At 37.8% G+C, this 16,838-nt stretch overlaps 1 protein-coding gene across 2 annotated transcripts in view; it reads left to right on the top strand.

Annotated features, from left to right (window-relative positions):
- Positions 1-16,838, top strand: part of ZMAT4 (zinc finger matrin-type 4) — a 725,479-nt gene that overhangs the window by 439,638 nt on the left and 269,003 nt on the right. For both annotated transcript variants that reach the window (XM_069075846.1, XM_069075847.1), the window contains exon 8: positions 1,016-1,112. In XM_069075846.1, coding sequence (XP_068931947.1) covers positions 1,016-1,112 — 97 coding nt within the window. The remainder of the gene's footprint in view (positions 1-1,015; positions 1,113-16,838) is intronic.

The following is a 16,838-nucleotide window of genomic DNA, read 5'->3' on the forward strand; positions in this document are numbered from 1 at the left end:
TGTATCTCCCACCCCTATGAGTTGCTCTGTTTCAGAAAAATAAGTTTTAGAAAGTGATTCTGTTAATTCTTAAAATATTGTAAGCTGAATACAAATAAATGTTCCTGGCATTCAGGAATGTGATACCATCTTGAAAAGCAGCAGCAGGAAGATAATTTATCTCATGTCATGGACTGTGGGAAAACTATGTGAAGGGGTTCAGTTAAAACTGATATTTAAGAACAGGTCCAGACTAAGTCACCATGATGCAGTGGGATCTGCCTGAACTTGGAGTCAGGAAACATGGGTACGGGTTTCCACTCAAGCATCAGTGTGACCCTGGGTAAGTCATTGACCTTTCTCGACCTCATTAAATTTCTTCCTCTATCAAATAGGGATAATGATATGCTAACCAACCAGTCAATCAGCAAACATTTGTTAAGCATTTACTGTGTGCCTGGCATTTTACTAAATTCTGGACATAATAAGAAAAAGCAAAAACAATCTCTGTCCTCAAGGAGCCTACATTCTAACAAAAGAGACAACATGGAGATAAACTGGTCCACACCAGATACTGACAGAGTTACAGGGAAGTAATCTAAAAGGAAAAGACCCTCGTACCTGGGAAGACCTGGAAAGACCTTTCACAGGTGTTACTGCTTGACAGCCTACCTCATAGGCTTGTTGTGGAGAAGGCATTTCATCTACTGTCAAGTACCACAGAAATGTGAATTATCATTATTATGCAGCATTGGTATAATTATCTTAATGGAATAATAGTGGATTTTAATATAATAATAATAGTAGCATTCCACATTTTATAATATTTGGGGAGGAAAAGGTTTTGGTGGAAGGATGACAGATTGGAAGGCTTCCTATTGTCCTTCACATATACTGTGTGGGAAGTTGCTGAGTTTGCCAGTCCTGCCAGAGGCCTGTTAACTAAACAGCTGCCTCCTCTGAGTTGTAAACAGAAGATAGGTGGGGGGTAGGTGACTGGGACCAGGATAACCTAACTGTGATTTTGTGTTCACAGGTCTGAGGCGCAGTTACACATGTAGCATCTGTCACGTCACTCTCAACTCAATAGAACAATATCACGCCCACCTGAAAGGCTCGAAACACCAGACCAAGTATGTACTTTCCCCTCTTTAGCTTTTTTTTTTTTGGTCAAATTTCCATTTATTTCAATGCCTATGAAGATATAAACTAGAGTTAAGATCTTATTTGGCGGATATTCTTGTAACAAGGGAAGTGCACATCTTGAAATACAAATGTGCATCCCTATTAAAATGTGTGTCCTTGTGTAGAGAAGTTGGGAGCAGGAGGTTGGCAGCAGGAGAGGAAAAGGGTCAGAGGAAGGGTGCTTGTTTATTATTATTGTTGTTGTAAAATGTAGTCAAAGAAGCCATTTTTGAAAAGGGCATATACTGGAATGAGAAGTTCTAGCTCTAGGAGATGAGACTTTCCTGTGCTTAGATGTCATATTTTAAGGCTTCTATTATTCTTCAAAATAAAGTCCCACCTGAATGCCTCACCCAAATCTTCATCATAATATGGAGGGGGGACGGTATTCTTAATGGGATATACATACCCTTTGTGGTAGGCTTTGAGGTCAAGCCCAGTATCTGACTGTGTGTCTCATCCATTGACTAAAGTCCATCACAGTAAGGTTGGACAGTAGCTGATGCTTTTCTTTACCTACAAGAAAAGAAATTGTCTACTAGAGGTATGAAGGAGTCCGTGTTGTTGAAGAGAACACCCACATCAATGAAATCACAGCTCATTTAACTGTTCATCTAAGAAAATGACCGAACTCTAATATTATACAGGGTTGAGTAGATTAAACCTGAAACCTAAAACTGAAACTTAACACAGTATCCCTTTATGTGATCTTAATGAACATTTACCAATATTCAAATCCAGTTCTCAGCCAATACTAAGAAAGTGTGGAAAACACTTTGCTAGGTACTTTGTGGAGAGAGGGATGTACAGATGAATAGAGGCTCCAAGATGCTTAAAAATTTTGGAGGGGAGGGTAAGTACACAAATAACTATGGTACAAAATAGAGTATGATAAGTTCAAGGAAAAGATAGAACATGCTTTGAGAGTTCAGAAGAGAGAGGGCTCACTCCTACCTGAAGGGGTGAAAGATTTCATGGAGTCCATAACCTTGGAGCTGGGCCTTTAAGGTTGAATACAGTTTTATCAAGGAGACATTTAGGTATATCATGAACAAATATAGGAAATTACTGATGAGTTCAGGGAGCAGTGAGTAGCCACAGTGGTTAGGGCATAGTGTGAAATAGACCAAAAAGTTAGAATTCAGATTCTGCAGTCCCTTGAATGCCAGGCTGAGGAACCTGAGAATAATCTATTAGTCGAATAATCATTAGGATTTTATTTGTTGAAGGTTTTTGGATTGAAGTGGTCACTTTTCAGCCTTACGTCCTAGCATTGCGCCTCATATCGTTGGTGCTTAATAAATTATTTGTGATTAATTGATTGATGGTCAAACTCATGTACTGGAAATGTGAGTTTGGCAGTTCTACAAAAAGGGGGTTGCAGATAGGAGGTAAGTTAGCAGCCTATTGACATAACCCATATAAGAGGTAATGGAGACTTGAATAATGTGGCATCATTGTGAGTGGAGAGGAGGAGACTGCTGTAACACGTATTTCAGAAGAAGAATAGGACTTGGCAGCTGCCTGAATGCGGGAGAGTGGCAAAAGGAAGAATCTAAGATACCGCTGACATTTTTACTTGAATAACTAGGAGAATGATGGTGCCTTTAGCGATGAAAGCGGAATTAGGAGCTTTGGGGAAAAGATAAGGGAAGTGACTTTTAATATCAGGAAAGTAAGGAATTCCTCCAGTGAGAAATGCAGAGGAGGCCCAAGCAAAGGACTGAATAACTAACAGTCTGCAACTCAAAGCCAAGGTGCCTTGAACAAAAAGATGGTGAGATTTCAGGGAAAATGTAAGGGGTCTTAAGGAGAGTACTATGGTACTTAAACTGACATAGAAGAGAAAACAACTTAAGAAAACAACTGCATGTTATTAGTTCATAATTAGTGGGATGGCATGAGCTTGACTAGACCAGCATTCGTTTGAAAAAGATCTTGGAGTCTTGATGGACTTCTAGTTCAATATGCTTCAGTACTGTGAAATAGTAGTTAGCAAAAGCTAACGTGAGCTTAAACTGTATGGAATGAAGCTTAATGTCTGGTAAGGGGTAGGTGATAGGCTTGCTATACTCTGTTTTGGTCATATCATATCTAGAGTTTTGGATTGATTTCTGGATATTCAAATGCTAGGAAGGACATTGAAAAGAAATAGAACATGCAAGGGGAGGTAGGATAGGAAGGGGCCTGTAGAGCATGATCTCTGAGGATCTATTGAAATGTCAGGAGCTATTTTGCCTAGAGAAAAGAAAAATTAGAAGTGACATGGTTATCAGTTAGAAGTATTTAAAGGGCTCTTATGTGGAAGAGGGATTACAATGACTGATTAGTTCCAGAAAGCCTCATTAAGAGAAGAAGCAAGGGCTAGATTTTGGATTGATTTAAGGAAAAAAAAAACTTTCTAAAATTTTTGTTCCAAAGTCTAATTGCAATGTCTTGATAATTGGTGAGCTCCTTTATATGAAAGGTCTTTAATGGAAATTCAAAAGAAAATTTTCTGTGGTTGCTACATCAGAAGATTATATTTCATGTATGAGTTTGAATATATTAATTCTGGGGTCCCTTCCATATCTTCATGTAATTATTTTTTTCTCTCTCCTACCCTCATATTTTATATAAATTTACCCTGGATTTGCCCTGGGCCCTATTTTCTCCACACTCTCAATGAACTCGTCAGCTCCCTGGATTCAACTAATCTCTGAGCAGATGACTTTAAAATCTATATATCTAGCCCTTATCTCTCTCCAGTTTTCCAGTCCTACATTTCCATTTTCCTTCTGGACATTTCATTCAACTTGGAGTCTCATTGGAACCTCAAAGTTAATGTGTCTAAAAGAAAAATAATTATCTTCCACCTAAAACCATCCTCTTCCTAATGACTTTGTTTTGTTCTCAAGGACACCACCATTCTTTTCACCTAGGTTCCCCACCTAAGAATCATCAACTCTTTTCACTGAGACCTTACATTCAGTCAGTTTCCAAGTACTGTTACTTCTATGTAAACATCTCCATCCATCCCATTCTTTGTGCTCATACCACAACAACCCAAGTCCAGGCCTTTATCATCTCTGGCCTGGATTATCCAAGTGGCCTCCTAATTCATCTCTCTACATCTAGCATCTAATCTGTTGCCTCTCCAATTTACTCTCCACAGCTGCAAAAATATTACCAAAGTACCAACCTGACTTTTGTTTTTGGCATTTAAAGCCCTTCCCTCTCTGGCTCCAATCTCTTTTCACATGCTAATTATAATTGATTCCCCTAGATATACTGTGCTGTAGCCAAATGGGCTTTCTTGTTGCTTCCCAACTTTTAATGTTTTACCTCTGTGGCTTTGCACATGCTGTCCCCTATATCTAGAAATGTTCTCCCTCTGCATTAAAATATGAGCTCCCAAAGGGCAGGGACCAAGGTTTTGTCTTGCTTTGTTTCCCCAGCACTTACTCAGCACAGGGCCTGACAATTAATATAGTAACAGCTTAATAGATGCTTGTTGGCTTGTTACCTCTGCCTTTTATTATCCTTACCTTCTTGAAAGGCATTCAAGGACTATCCCTTTAAGCTATTGCCTCAGTTATTAGTTCTACTCTCTCCCTTCAATCACTTTGTATTTATTTTGTAAATACTATGCATTTAGTTATTTATAAACATAGCATATCCTCTCTGTAGAATACAATTTTGTTGTGATCAAGAATTGCTGTGCTGTTATTCATTTGTTGGAAGGGTATTACTGATATCTCTTCCCACTCTCAAACTGTCATAAAAATTCAGTTTGGAAGGGGCCTCATGGTCTATCTTGTAGAACCCATTTGCTGCTGATTCATTTCAGACACGTCTGACCATATTTGATATATTCTTGGCAAAGATACTATTTCCTTCTCCAACACATTTTACAAATGAGGAAACTGAGGCAAACAGGGTTAAGTGACTTGTCCAGGGTCACACAGTTAGTAAGTGTCTGAGGTTGGATTTGAACTCAGGTTGGACACTCTATCCACTGCACCACCTAGCTGCCAAGTGTAACCCATACCTTTAAAAAGAAAAAAAAAAGTCCTACTATATTTGGTAAGTGTTCATCATGAAGAGTTCTAAGGAGAGAGAAGTAGTGCTTTTCTTTTAAAGCAACCCATTTTTGCTTTTATTATTAAATTAATTATTAAATTAAAGCTGATGATGATAATGATAGCCAGCGTTTTGTGGCACCTACTCTATCCCAGGCTAATATTATGTTAAGTGCTTTACAAATATTATCTCTTCTGATCATCATAACAACCTTGGGAGGCAGGTACTATTACTATTCCCATTTTGCAACTGGGGAAACTGAGGCAGGCAGAGCTTAAGTGACTTGCCTGTGGTCACACAGTAAGTCTCTGAAGCTAGATTTGAACTCAGGTCTTCCTGCCCGTGGGCCCAGCTTTCTATGCTCCCTATTGCTGCCTCTAAGGTCTAGCTTGTAAAGCATTAGCACATTAGAACATTCTCACTCTCTCCCTTTCACCTTTTGTAGCTTCTGTCCATTGCTGTTGTTCTAAGCTCCAGGGTTGAACATAACAAGTCTAATCTCTCTTTCCAGGGACAGTCTTGCAACTGCTTGAAGCCAGCCTTATCCCTGCTCCCTGCCTTCCCACCAACATCTTTTCTTCTCTAACCTAAATATCCCTCTTTCTTTCACCTTATTCTCAGACGGTGTGACTATGCCTCACCTGGTCACTGCTCTCCAGACATTCTCCAGTTTGTCAAAGTCCTTCCTGAAACTTGGTACTCAGAACTGAATGTAAAACTAGATGGGGTCCCTTCCCCTATCAACTTCCATGAATGACTATAAAGATGGGCAGCCCAGTGAGTTAGTGAGGAAGGGACAGGCAGTCTTTGGTTACCCCTCACATCATAACAGAGACCAGATACTCCTCCTCCTCCTCCTCCTCTAGACGTCTAGGACCTTTTGTGTGTATGCCAGAATGAGAACCGTCACCCCAGGCCTTCACCAACCTGGGCCTCAGTGTCCTCATAAATAAATGGAGAGATCTAGAGCAGATGACCTTTGAAAGTCCTTTTAACTCTGACACTCATGACCCTTTTATTTATTTGTTTGGACAAAAGTGGTCCAGGCATGAGACTCACCCAAGGTCACACACACACACACACACACACACACACACCTGTTCAGTGGCAGAATTGGGATGGGTCTTCAAGCCTCCTGCCTTCTGGTCAGGTTCTTTTTCTCCAGTAACTTGCCAGGAGCCCAACAGACTTTGGCTGCCTCTAAGTCTTTTAGCAGATGTCGTCAGCAGCATAATGGCACCCGAGCTTCTCTCTAACATTAACCCACAGAAGAAACATTAAAGATCTAATGACATTAAAGGTTTACAAATGCAAATGTTCACACTGCTACAGAAAGCAATTACCTATTAGCAGATTTTCTGGGACTTCCAGGCCATCTACTTTGTCAATTAGTACAAATGATTAAAATGAAATTTAAAGGGACATGAATCCATACCATATATTAATGGATGATTCTATCCTAATATACTTAAATTTGAGCTTTGGGAACCCTTCTAGGCCTAAGTATTTTATATTATCTAGAAAGAGAAGGTATAAAAGCTGTCATTAGTTACTTTGATACTTCAGGTGGTTGAAAATGACTCACAAGTGTCCAGGAGGATAAATCAAGTTGGCAAGCCAACCAGCAGTCATTTCCAAATTTGCTTCTGCCCCTGAGTTGAAAACTTAAATGAATCTATCTTTTTTTTTGTCATTTTCCCAAGCCTCCAGAAAAGGTCTCATATTATTCATTCTCATATTAAATGTGTTCATTTATTTCTTATGTACTTAAATGGTTGCACAGACAGAATGAGTTTTAGGCCCCGTCTCAATGTGTGCCAGATACTTTGGAACACAATGCAGGCTTTAGAGATAGCTGTGAATTATCTAAGGGATGAAAAATCTTAAATAAGGCACTTCCATACGGCATGCCAATAAGTCAGAGAGAAAAAGAGCCTTCCTGATTCTTGGCTGGCAAAAGCAACTTAGGAGGCACAAGAAACTATATTATCTCAAAAAGAGATAAATACTACTCTGAAGGCTGAAGGAGATAAATCTCTCTTTTTGAACTTTCAACTTAATAATAACCCTTTGCATTTATATAATGCTTTGTAGTTTACAATGCATATTATGCATCTTCTATCTCACTTAATCCTCATAACTGTTGTGAGGTGGGCAGAACAGGATTTTCCCCCTTTCCATTTTACAGATGAGTAAACAGAGATCCAGATGCACTAAATGCCTCCAAATTATAGAATGATGAAACTGGAAGAGCCTTTCAGGACCTTTTATCCCATTTTTTCCCTAGCCAGAGAAAGGGAAGGACAGGGTCACAGAGTTAGGTCCTCTAATTCCAAACTGAATATCCATGATACCCTTTGGTTCCAGACCATGAATATTAACAACCAGAGAGGTTTGTGGTTTTCTTTTTTTTTTCTTTCTGTTATGTGTAAGCTTCTTTTCTGAATCCAGAAAGAATCCATTATCAGTGAATTAACCTGAGGTGACCGCTTCAAAGTTTTATGCTTCCCACTGAAAAAAAGGATATCAGTGTTTATAGTGAATATCAGTGCCAGCAATTTGCTAGGTACTATGCCAAGTGCTGGGGACACAAAGAAAGGCGAATGACAACCCTGTTCTCAAGGGATCCCCAGTCTAATGAGGGAGACCACCTACAAATTACTATGTACAGGATAATAAGAATTATACAGAATAAATTGGAGGTGATCAACAGGGGAAAGGCTCTAACATTAAGGAGGGCTGGGAAAGGCTTCCTGTATATGGCAGAACTTAGCTGGGTCTTGAAGATGGTTGGGAAGGGCAGGAAATGGAGATGAGGAGAGAGACTATTCCAGGCAAGGGGAGCCAACAGTGAAGGCTTCTGTGTTCTAGGACTCAGCTTCATCCTCTGTGAAAACAGCAAGTTGATCTACTACATAATCCCCAAGCCTACTTCCAGCTCAAAAGTATATTATTTTGTGATCCTACTAGACTGTAAACTCTTTGGGGAGTTTATTCCCCAAATACCTACCTTGCAATGTATTTCAGCATAGTGAGAGAGAAGGAAAAGTAGCAAGGTCATAATATATCTGGATCATTCAGATGCTTTTTCTGTAGACTCCCCAAAAAGAAGCAATGAATGGGCTGATTGCATCTGCACTGCCCCCTTAGAGCCACAGTTACCAGTACATTCAAGAACTAAGCAATAAGAACAAAAGTTGATAGAACAGGCCAGATGTCTATGGTTTCTACAGATGTCTGGATCAAGAGGCTGGTGAGGTCTGTGTCCAGGTGGACATCAGGGATCCAGAAGTTGGAGAGCCTTGTTATTTCCCTTATTTGTGGCAGTTTATGTTTCTTTTCTAACCCCTGTTAATTCTAGTGTCTTTGCTTTATTATTTTCTATTTATCCTTTACATACTTTGTTTGTACATGCTTGTTTAAAGGTAGTCTCCCCCATTAGATTGAAAGCTCCTTGAGGGCAAGGAATATCTTTTCCCTCTTTTTGTATTCCCAGTACTTAGAACAGTGCCTAGCATATACTAGGCATTTAATAAATGTCTATTGATTGATTGATTGATTATGTTCTTCCTTTTGGAAAAGTGAAAAAGGCATCATGACATGTGTCCCAGAGCTTCTGGAGTTGTATTCCCCATGTTTTACCCAGTGGACTGAAGGCTAGTATATTTTCAATAGGGTGTTCATAATAAGATCAGAATCAGAGCATCCTGAACCATTAGCAACATTATTTGAGCTATTAAAGCCAGGGTAAATTGACTGTCAGAAATGGCTAGCATTCAATATAGCACGTATTTATTAAGTACTTACTATATGCCATGTTCTGTGCAATATAGGAGGATTTAAAGGCATAAAGAAGAAAGGCATAAACAGCTCCTTCCCTCAACGAACTTAGATTCTAATGGGAGCAGTATGGTAAAGTGGAATCCAAATTCAGACTTTGATTCCAGATGTTCTTTGCTCAGGTCCAGCTGTAACCACACAGTGCAGAGGGTTATCTGTCCCTCTGCTATTTTGCTTACAGGAGGAGACTGTTGGCAAATGGTTGGAGAAAGTCTGGTTTATGAAGGGAAAGAATTCTTAGATATCACATTGAGGGATTTATGCCTTCAACAGAGATCCCAAATAAAATATAATATTAAGTTAAAGACAGTAATTCAGAGATTTGTTTGTTTGTTGTTGTTGTTTTTTAGAGAAGCCAATACATAATAAAAATTATAAATGTAGTATGTTTTGTATTTTGTGGAAACATTTCTCACCAGGTATAAACAAGGATTTCAAAATACCCTCACCTTTAAATCATACAACAATATATTACTAGTGAAGGTCATTCGTTAATTATAGCTGCATGTCTAAGCTTTGATTAGACAAAATAGCATGTGAAATTTAAAAAATATTAAAATCTGAAGAAGGAAAAACAAAAGAACCTCAGATCCTTGAACATTTTCAGTTAATTCAAACTCCATGAATTATACCTAATAATAAAACAGATGACAAAAATTATACCAAAATCTCAAGTAATTATAAAAGGGAAACGGGTACACTTAGAATGGAATTCTAAAATGCTCTTTCTGAATTATCTGCTATGAATCCAAATATGCAAAAACAAAATAATTAAGAAAAATGAATATCTGCTTTAACCATAATAAATTAATGCAATTTCTATAATATTTTACAGAAATTATTAAAAAATAATTTAGGGCCTATACATAGCAGAAATTATGGTGGTCATTGCTATAATAAGAACTATAGGAAGAAAAGTGGAGTCAAGCATAGAAGGAAGTGGAGAGTAGGGAAGGAACAAGTATTTATTAACAGTACTTTTTATTTGTTTGGCACTGTACTAGGAACTTTACAAATATCTCATGTGATCCTCACAATAAACGTGGGAGGTAGGTGCTATTATGACCCCATATTATAGTTGCGGAAACTGAAGCAAACAGAATAAATGACTCATCCAGGGTTATACAGCTAAGTGTTAAGTAATGATTATTGGCTCAAACACTTTACAATGGACCTGGAATTACTGGTAAAGCACTTTACCAGCTTCCTCTCAGTTGTAAACCCAACCTCTCAACCCCCATCACCATTTAATATATTAAAAAAATAGAAAACTAGAGCAGATCCTAGTATAGATCAATTCTATATTTATATACTTTATGTAAAATATTCAGAGCTTGTATTAAAACAAAAACTATGAACACTTAAGAGAAAACAATATAATATTTGAGGAGCAAAAGGGTATACAAAAAAGTCCTCAGTATGAAGAGCAATGCTTTTGAGAATAATTTTGAACTATGCCTAAAGGGCTAAACTGTGCATACCCTTTGATCTAGCAATATCTCTACTAGGTTTGTGTCCCAAAAAGATCAAAGGAAAGGAAAAAGATCTATATCTACAAAAATATTTATAGCAACTCTTTTTGTGGTGGCAAAGAATTGGAAATTGAGGGGATGCCTATCAATTGGGAAATGACTAAACCAGTTGTAGTATGATTGTGATGGGATAGTTATTGTGCTATGAGAAATGATGAGTAAGATGGTATCAGAAAAACTTGAGAAGACCTAAATGAACTAATACAAAGTGAAGTGAGCAGAAACAGAAGAACATTATACATAGTAATAGTAATATTGTAATGATGATCAACTGAAAGACTTAGTAACCCTGATCAAGAAAATGATCCTGAACAATTCTAAACATGATGAAAAAATGCTGTTTACCTGCAGGGAGGGAACTAGTGGACTCTGGGTACAGATTAAAGCAAACTTCTTTCATTTTCTTTTTGTTTCCTTCTTTTTTCATGTTTTTTTTGTTTTTGTTTTGCAACATACCTAATATGGAAATGTTTTGCATCAATGTATAATCAGTATTATGTTACTTGCCTTCTTAATAGCTTGGGGAGTGGTGGAAGGCAAAGAGTTTGGAACTAAAAAAAATTAATGAATGTTTAAAATAAATAAATGAATTTTAAAGAAGAAAACTGTTCTCTATGTAAAACATGGCACCAACCCAATAATGTCGAAAATGTTCCACATAAAAATTTTTTTTCAGACAAATTTAAGCCCATCCTCCTAGTCTTAAAATACATTATCAATGGTCTGGAATCTGTCTTGGTATTAGGTATGGATTATAAGTTAAAGAGTCAACTCTAAAGCTTCTTATTAACCACTTGACTGGTTGCAAGCTCCTTGGAAGCACTCAATGCTAATTTGTAATGTATGTCACCATAGTAGGAGAGAAGGAAGTGAATCAGAGAGTGAATATAGAAGATAAAATGTATGTCAATTTGGGTATGTGAATGTCAATAAGCTCTATGGATCCACCAAAACCCAAATGAAATAGCTCATTCATTTCATGGAATCTTTTTCCAGTGATATCAAGATCTGATACAGACACAAAAAAAGTAAAAATTGTAATGTAACCCAAGGAAGGTAAAAGACTGAAAACTTTAAGCCTAAGTGTTGAAGTTACATTAAACCAGCAGACAAAGGCAATACTAACAAATACCTTGACATTCTCTAGGCAAGACACATTGAAAGTAAAGATATTAAAGAGACAACTGTGCTTAAATATATTTAGAGAATTACTGGCAATCTGAAATCAAAGCTGACTGAGGATGCATTTGATATAATTAACACCGATACACTACCCATATTAATGCAAAACTTTGAAATTGTAAAATGAAATGTAACAGATTTGGAAAGTAGCCTGACAAAATCCAGTACAATATCAACAAATCACAGGGCCCTTTACCTTAAGGGAGAATAGAGAAAGATCAAAATTTCGCTGCCAAAAATGATGACAAGGATTTGATAGATATTTTCAGAGCACAAGAATAACAGGTCCAAAACCTATAGAAATACTTTTGTTACAAGCAGATATTACTTCATCAAACAATAATAAAGACTCATCACAGGTACAGGCCTCCAGATTCTTTGAATGCAAAGAAATAGGTCAAACCTGTAGGAAAAAATCAGATCCCAGATGAGCATTAAAAGGCCTTTCCTGGGCAATATCTACATGAACTTAGCCAACAATATGTCTACAAAGAAGCTTCAAACAAATGACTGAGTCATGGGCATCTGTCTATAGAAATGGGGAGTGGGGTTGGGATGGCAATTCAGGACTAGTTCATAGCCATAACATCATAAAAGCGTCATTCTTAAGGAAACTGGACTCTGTGATCAATGTAAATTATGCAAAGAATTAGTAGAAGTTGTGCAACACATCATTTCAGGCTATAAAAATAAAACCTGTAATGAATGAGTATCATGACAGAATCTGGTGGCTCAAATTGCACATCATAAACTCAAAGTCTTTCATGGACCGACAGACAAGTTTACAAACTACAGATACAGACCTCAAGATATCTTTGAAAATTCAGCAAATAAACTATACTGTTAACACAGAGTTAACTGCTGCTCATACAATTGCCCAGGTATAACATTGGTCCATATGGACTTAAGAATGATGTTTTCAATAGGTTGTGCCATTCCAAACACTCATCATCTCCAAGTTTACTAGAATGAAAAAAACTATCAAAAAATAAATGCCTAGCGAGAAGATCATAACCATGTGGGAACAGAAAGAGGCATACATCTCTGTCATCCTACCTGACAATGGAGTTGTACCAAGGACACTTTCCCACAAGATTTTGAATTACAAATATTTTCCCTGTCTTTCCCCTACCCACCACCCTGAAACAGCAATCCCACTGTATACCCCCTCCCCCAATCTGCTCTCTCCTATATCCTCCCCCATATCCCCTCTGACTTTCCAGTAGGGCAAGATGGATCTCTGTACCTGTATATCATATATATACATATATATATATATATATATGTCTGTATATCTTTATTTCCCAGTTGCATGTAAATATATATATATATATATATATATTTAAACATTTGATTTTAAAACTTTGAATTCCAAATTCTTTCCCTTCCTTCCTCATCACCCACCCTTCCTGGAATGATAAGCAATTCAAAATAGGTTGTACATGTGTAGCTACACAAAACATTTCCACATTGGATATATTGTGAAAGACTGACTATATTTCCCTCCATCCTATCCTGCCTCCCACTTGTTCTATTCTCTTCTTTGACCCTGTCCCTTTTCAAAAGTGAGTGCTTCTAACTTCCCTCCCCTTCAACCTGCCCTCCCCTCCATCATCCCCCCTCTCATCCCCTTTCCCCCCTACTCTCCTGTAGGGTGAGATACCCTATTTAGTATATATGTCATTGCCTCCCTAAGCTAAATTCAATGAGAGTAAGGTTGACCCATTCCCTTTTGCCTTCCTGTTCTTTCCCTCCATTGTAACAGTTTTCCCTTGCCTCTTCTATATGAGATAATTTACCCCATTCTGTTTCTCCCCATTTCCTCTCATTATATTCCTCTCTCACCTCTCAATTTCACCTTTTAAGTATCATCCCTTCCTATTCAATAAGTCCTGTGCCCTCTGTCTATGTATACCTGTACACATATATATATACACACACTCCCATATGTATTCATATGCCCATATACCCTCTTATATAGACATATGTATATATATTATATATAGACATACACATTTATATTCCCTTCAACTATTCTCATACTAAGAAAAGTTTCATAAGCTACAATTATCACTTTTCCAGGTAGGAATGTAAATAGTTCAACTTTGCTAAGTTCCTTATGATTTCTTTTCCCTGTTTACCTTCTCATGCTTCTCTTCTTTCTTGTGTCTGAGTGTCAAATTTTCTATTCAACTCTGGTTTTTTCATCAAGAATGCTTGAAAGTGGGGCAGCTAGGTGGTGCAGTGAACAGAGCACTGGCCTTGGAGTCAGGAGGACCTGAGTTCAAATCTGACCTCAGACACTTAACCCAAAAGCTAGCCGTATGACCTTGGGCAAGTTACTTAACCCCAATTGCCCTCCAAAATGCAAAAAAAACCAATATCTCTCCTGGATCTATTTTCCAGGTCAGTGGTTTTTCCAATGAGATATTTCACATTGCCTTCTATTTTTTCATTCTTTTGTATCTTGATTTCTCATAAAGTCACTAGCTTCCATTTGCTCCAATCTAATTCTGAAGGAATGATTCTCCTCATTGAGCTTTTGAGATTCTTTTTCCATCCAGCAAATTTGTCTTTTTAAGGCATTCTTTTGCTCATTGGCTTTTTGAGCCTCTTTTGCCATTTGAGTTAGTCTATTTTTTAAGGTGTTATTTTCTTCAGTCAGGTTTTTGACTTGCTTTTTATTATTTTCTTGCATCATTCTCATTTCTCTTCCCATTTTTCCTCCACTTCTCTTATTTGGTTTTCAAAATCCTTCTTAAGCTCATCTATGGCCTGTAACCACTTCATATTTTTCTTGGAAGCTTTTGGTGCAGGAATTCTGACTTTGTTGTCTTCCTCCTGTTCTATGCTTTGATCCTTTTTGTCCCCCAAAAAAGAATCCAAAGTCAGATTCCTGTGCTTGCTTTGCTTCCTTTGCTTGCTGATGTTGCCACTCAATTACTTGACTTTTGAGCTTTTTGCCACAGTAGAACTCTGCTTCTAGAGAAGAGAGCTTTGTCCCAAATTGCTGGGCTTCTCTCAGCTGCTGGAGCTATTAGTTAGCTGCCCTCTCTGAAGCATCCACCAGCTCTGCCACCTGGTCATGTACTCCAGGACCTCCACCCTTGAGAGTGATCCAGATCCAAGCAGGTTAAAGCAAGAGAGATTACCCGTCAGACTGGTCGCTTGGTCCCCCTACAATCTGCATACCAGGAGCTTTGAAGCAGCCATGTGGCAGCAGCCACCACACCTCAGCCGCTTCTTTCTCTGGGGGCAGAGGCCAGACTGCTCTCCATTCCCCCCCAGTTCCAACAGAGTTCTACACTGACCTCTCACTTTGTCTTTGGCATTTATGGGTTAATAATTCTGGAAACCGCCACAGCTGCTGGTGATCCTCTCTCCCAATATCCACTCCAGCTCTGGCTGGTTGGGAGCTGTACTCAGCTCCCAATGTGCTGTGATGAACCCTTCCTGCCATCCTGCTGGGCTGTCTTCAGCAGGAGATTGTTTCTCTCTGTCACTTTGTAGGTTCTGTAGCCCTAAAGTTTGTTTAAAATCATTTTTATAGGTATTTGAGGTGGTTTTGGGGGGAGCTCACAGAGCTTTCCTGCTTCTATGCCACCATCTTGGCTTTGCCCCCAAGGTCACTTTTAATGAGCCTACAGAAGACAAGCTTACCTCCTCATACTTTTATTCAACTACAAAAAGCAGTTATTTTACTCACCTTCACAATTGTCCACAGCACATTAAGTATAAAAGACTAAGAGTGGGATATTGATTTGTCTGTGTAATCTTTCTATCTGAATTCCATGTGAAGGACAAGAACATTAAAATAAAATATATCGATGATGGTTTACATTTATGTAATGCTTTTATCTCATTTGATTTTGTTTCTCACAACAATCTTCATGACATCATCTGATATAATTCATTTGATTTTCATTTAACAGATGAGGAATTGAGTTACTCAGAGGTTAAATGAATTACTTAAGGTCACACAGCTAACAGTAAATGGAGGATGCAGGACTTGAGCATAGATCTTGTAATTCAGTTGGAACCATTAGACTCTTAGCTCCTTGAGGGCAGACACTGTCTTTAACCTTGCTTTGTATCCCAGCCCTTAGCACTGTATAGTAGGTTATTAGATTATATATTTATATATTATATAATATGTGATTATATAATATATATTATATCATATATTATACATATTATAGCTTAATAAATGTTTATTGGATGACTGACATTTTTTTAAATTAAATTTGAATGCATTTACCCTTTTATATAATAATGTTAAAAGTTTTTCAATCACTTGAATGAAGGATAGATAGTATGCTTTTCTGATTTGCTGGAAGGATGTTGCTGAAGCAAAGGGCTAACACAATTGGATGGAAGAATTAAGATCCAAAAATATCTCAATTGCTGAGAAGGACTGAATATGAATTTAAAACTAGAAAAACAAAAACAAAGTTTTGCACTTGGTTTCAAATTATGACTTGCCCAAGTACAATATTAAGGAGGCATGTAGAAAAGGGATTAACCTTGTTCTGATTGGTCCTGGAAGGCAGAACCAGGAGCAGTGGGAAGAAGTTGCAAATGGGACAGATTTTGGCTTAATACAAGAAATAATTGACAATAATTAGGATTTTCCAAAGATTAAATGACCTAAACATGAAGATAGTGACTTACCTTTTATGGGAAGACTCCTAAGTTTGGATGATCATCTGTTGGTCATATTGTATATAGGATTCCTGCTCAGGTATGGATACCATTAGATGACCTCACAATTCCCATACTATTCATTGATGTTATGTTTTGTTTTCTTTTGCTTTACTAATGCAAGGGGGGGGGGAAGTAAGTTTTGTTTCCTTCTTCATGCATCTCACTCCTGTATTGTACTCTATATGGAGCATCTAGGGATACATTTTAATTACTGCGTGTAAATAGACTAGGTCCTTTGTGATCTGGAGATGATCCAAATTGGGAGCATTTCCTTCCTTTCTTTATTAGTTCTAGAGTTACATATGGCATATAGTGTTCTTTAATGCCTTTCTGACTTTTTACTGGTATAATCTC

The sequence above is a fragment of the Petaurus breviceps genome, unplaced genomic scaffold, assembly GCF_028583685.1.
Source record: "Petaurus breviceps papuanus isolate PSGF00001 unplaced genomic scaffold, PetGlider_PUasm1.0 90919, whole genome shotgun sequence".
In the NCBI taxonomy this organism is placed as follows: Eukaryota; Metazoa; Chordata; class Mammalia; order Diprotodontia; family Petauridae; genus Petaurus; species Petaurus breviceps.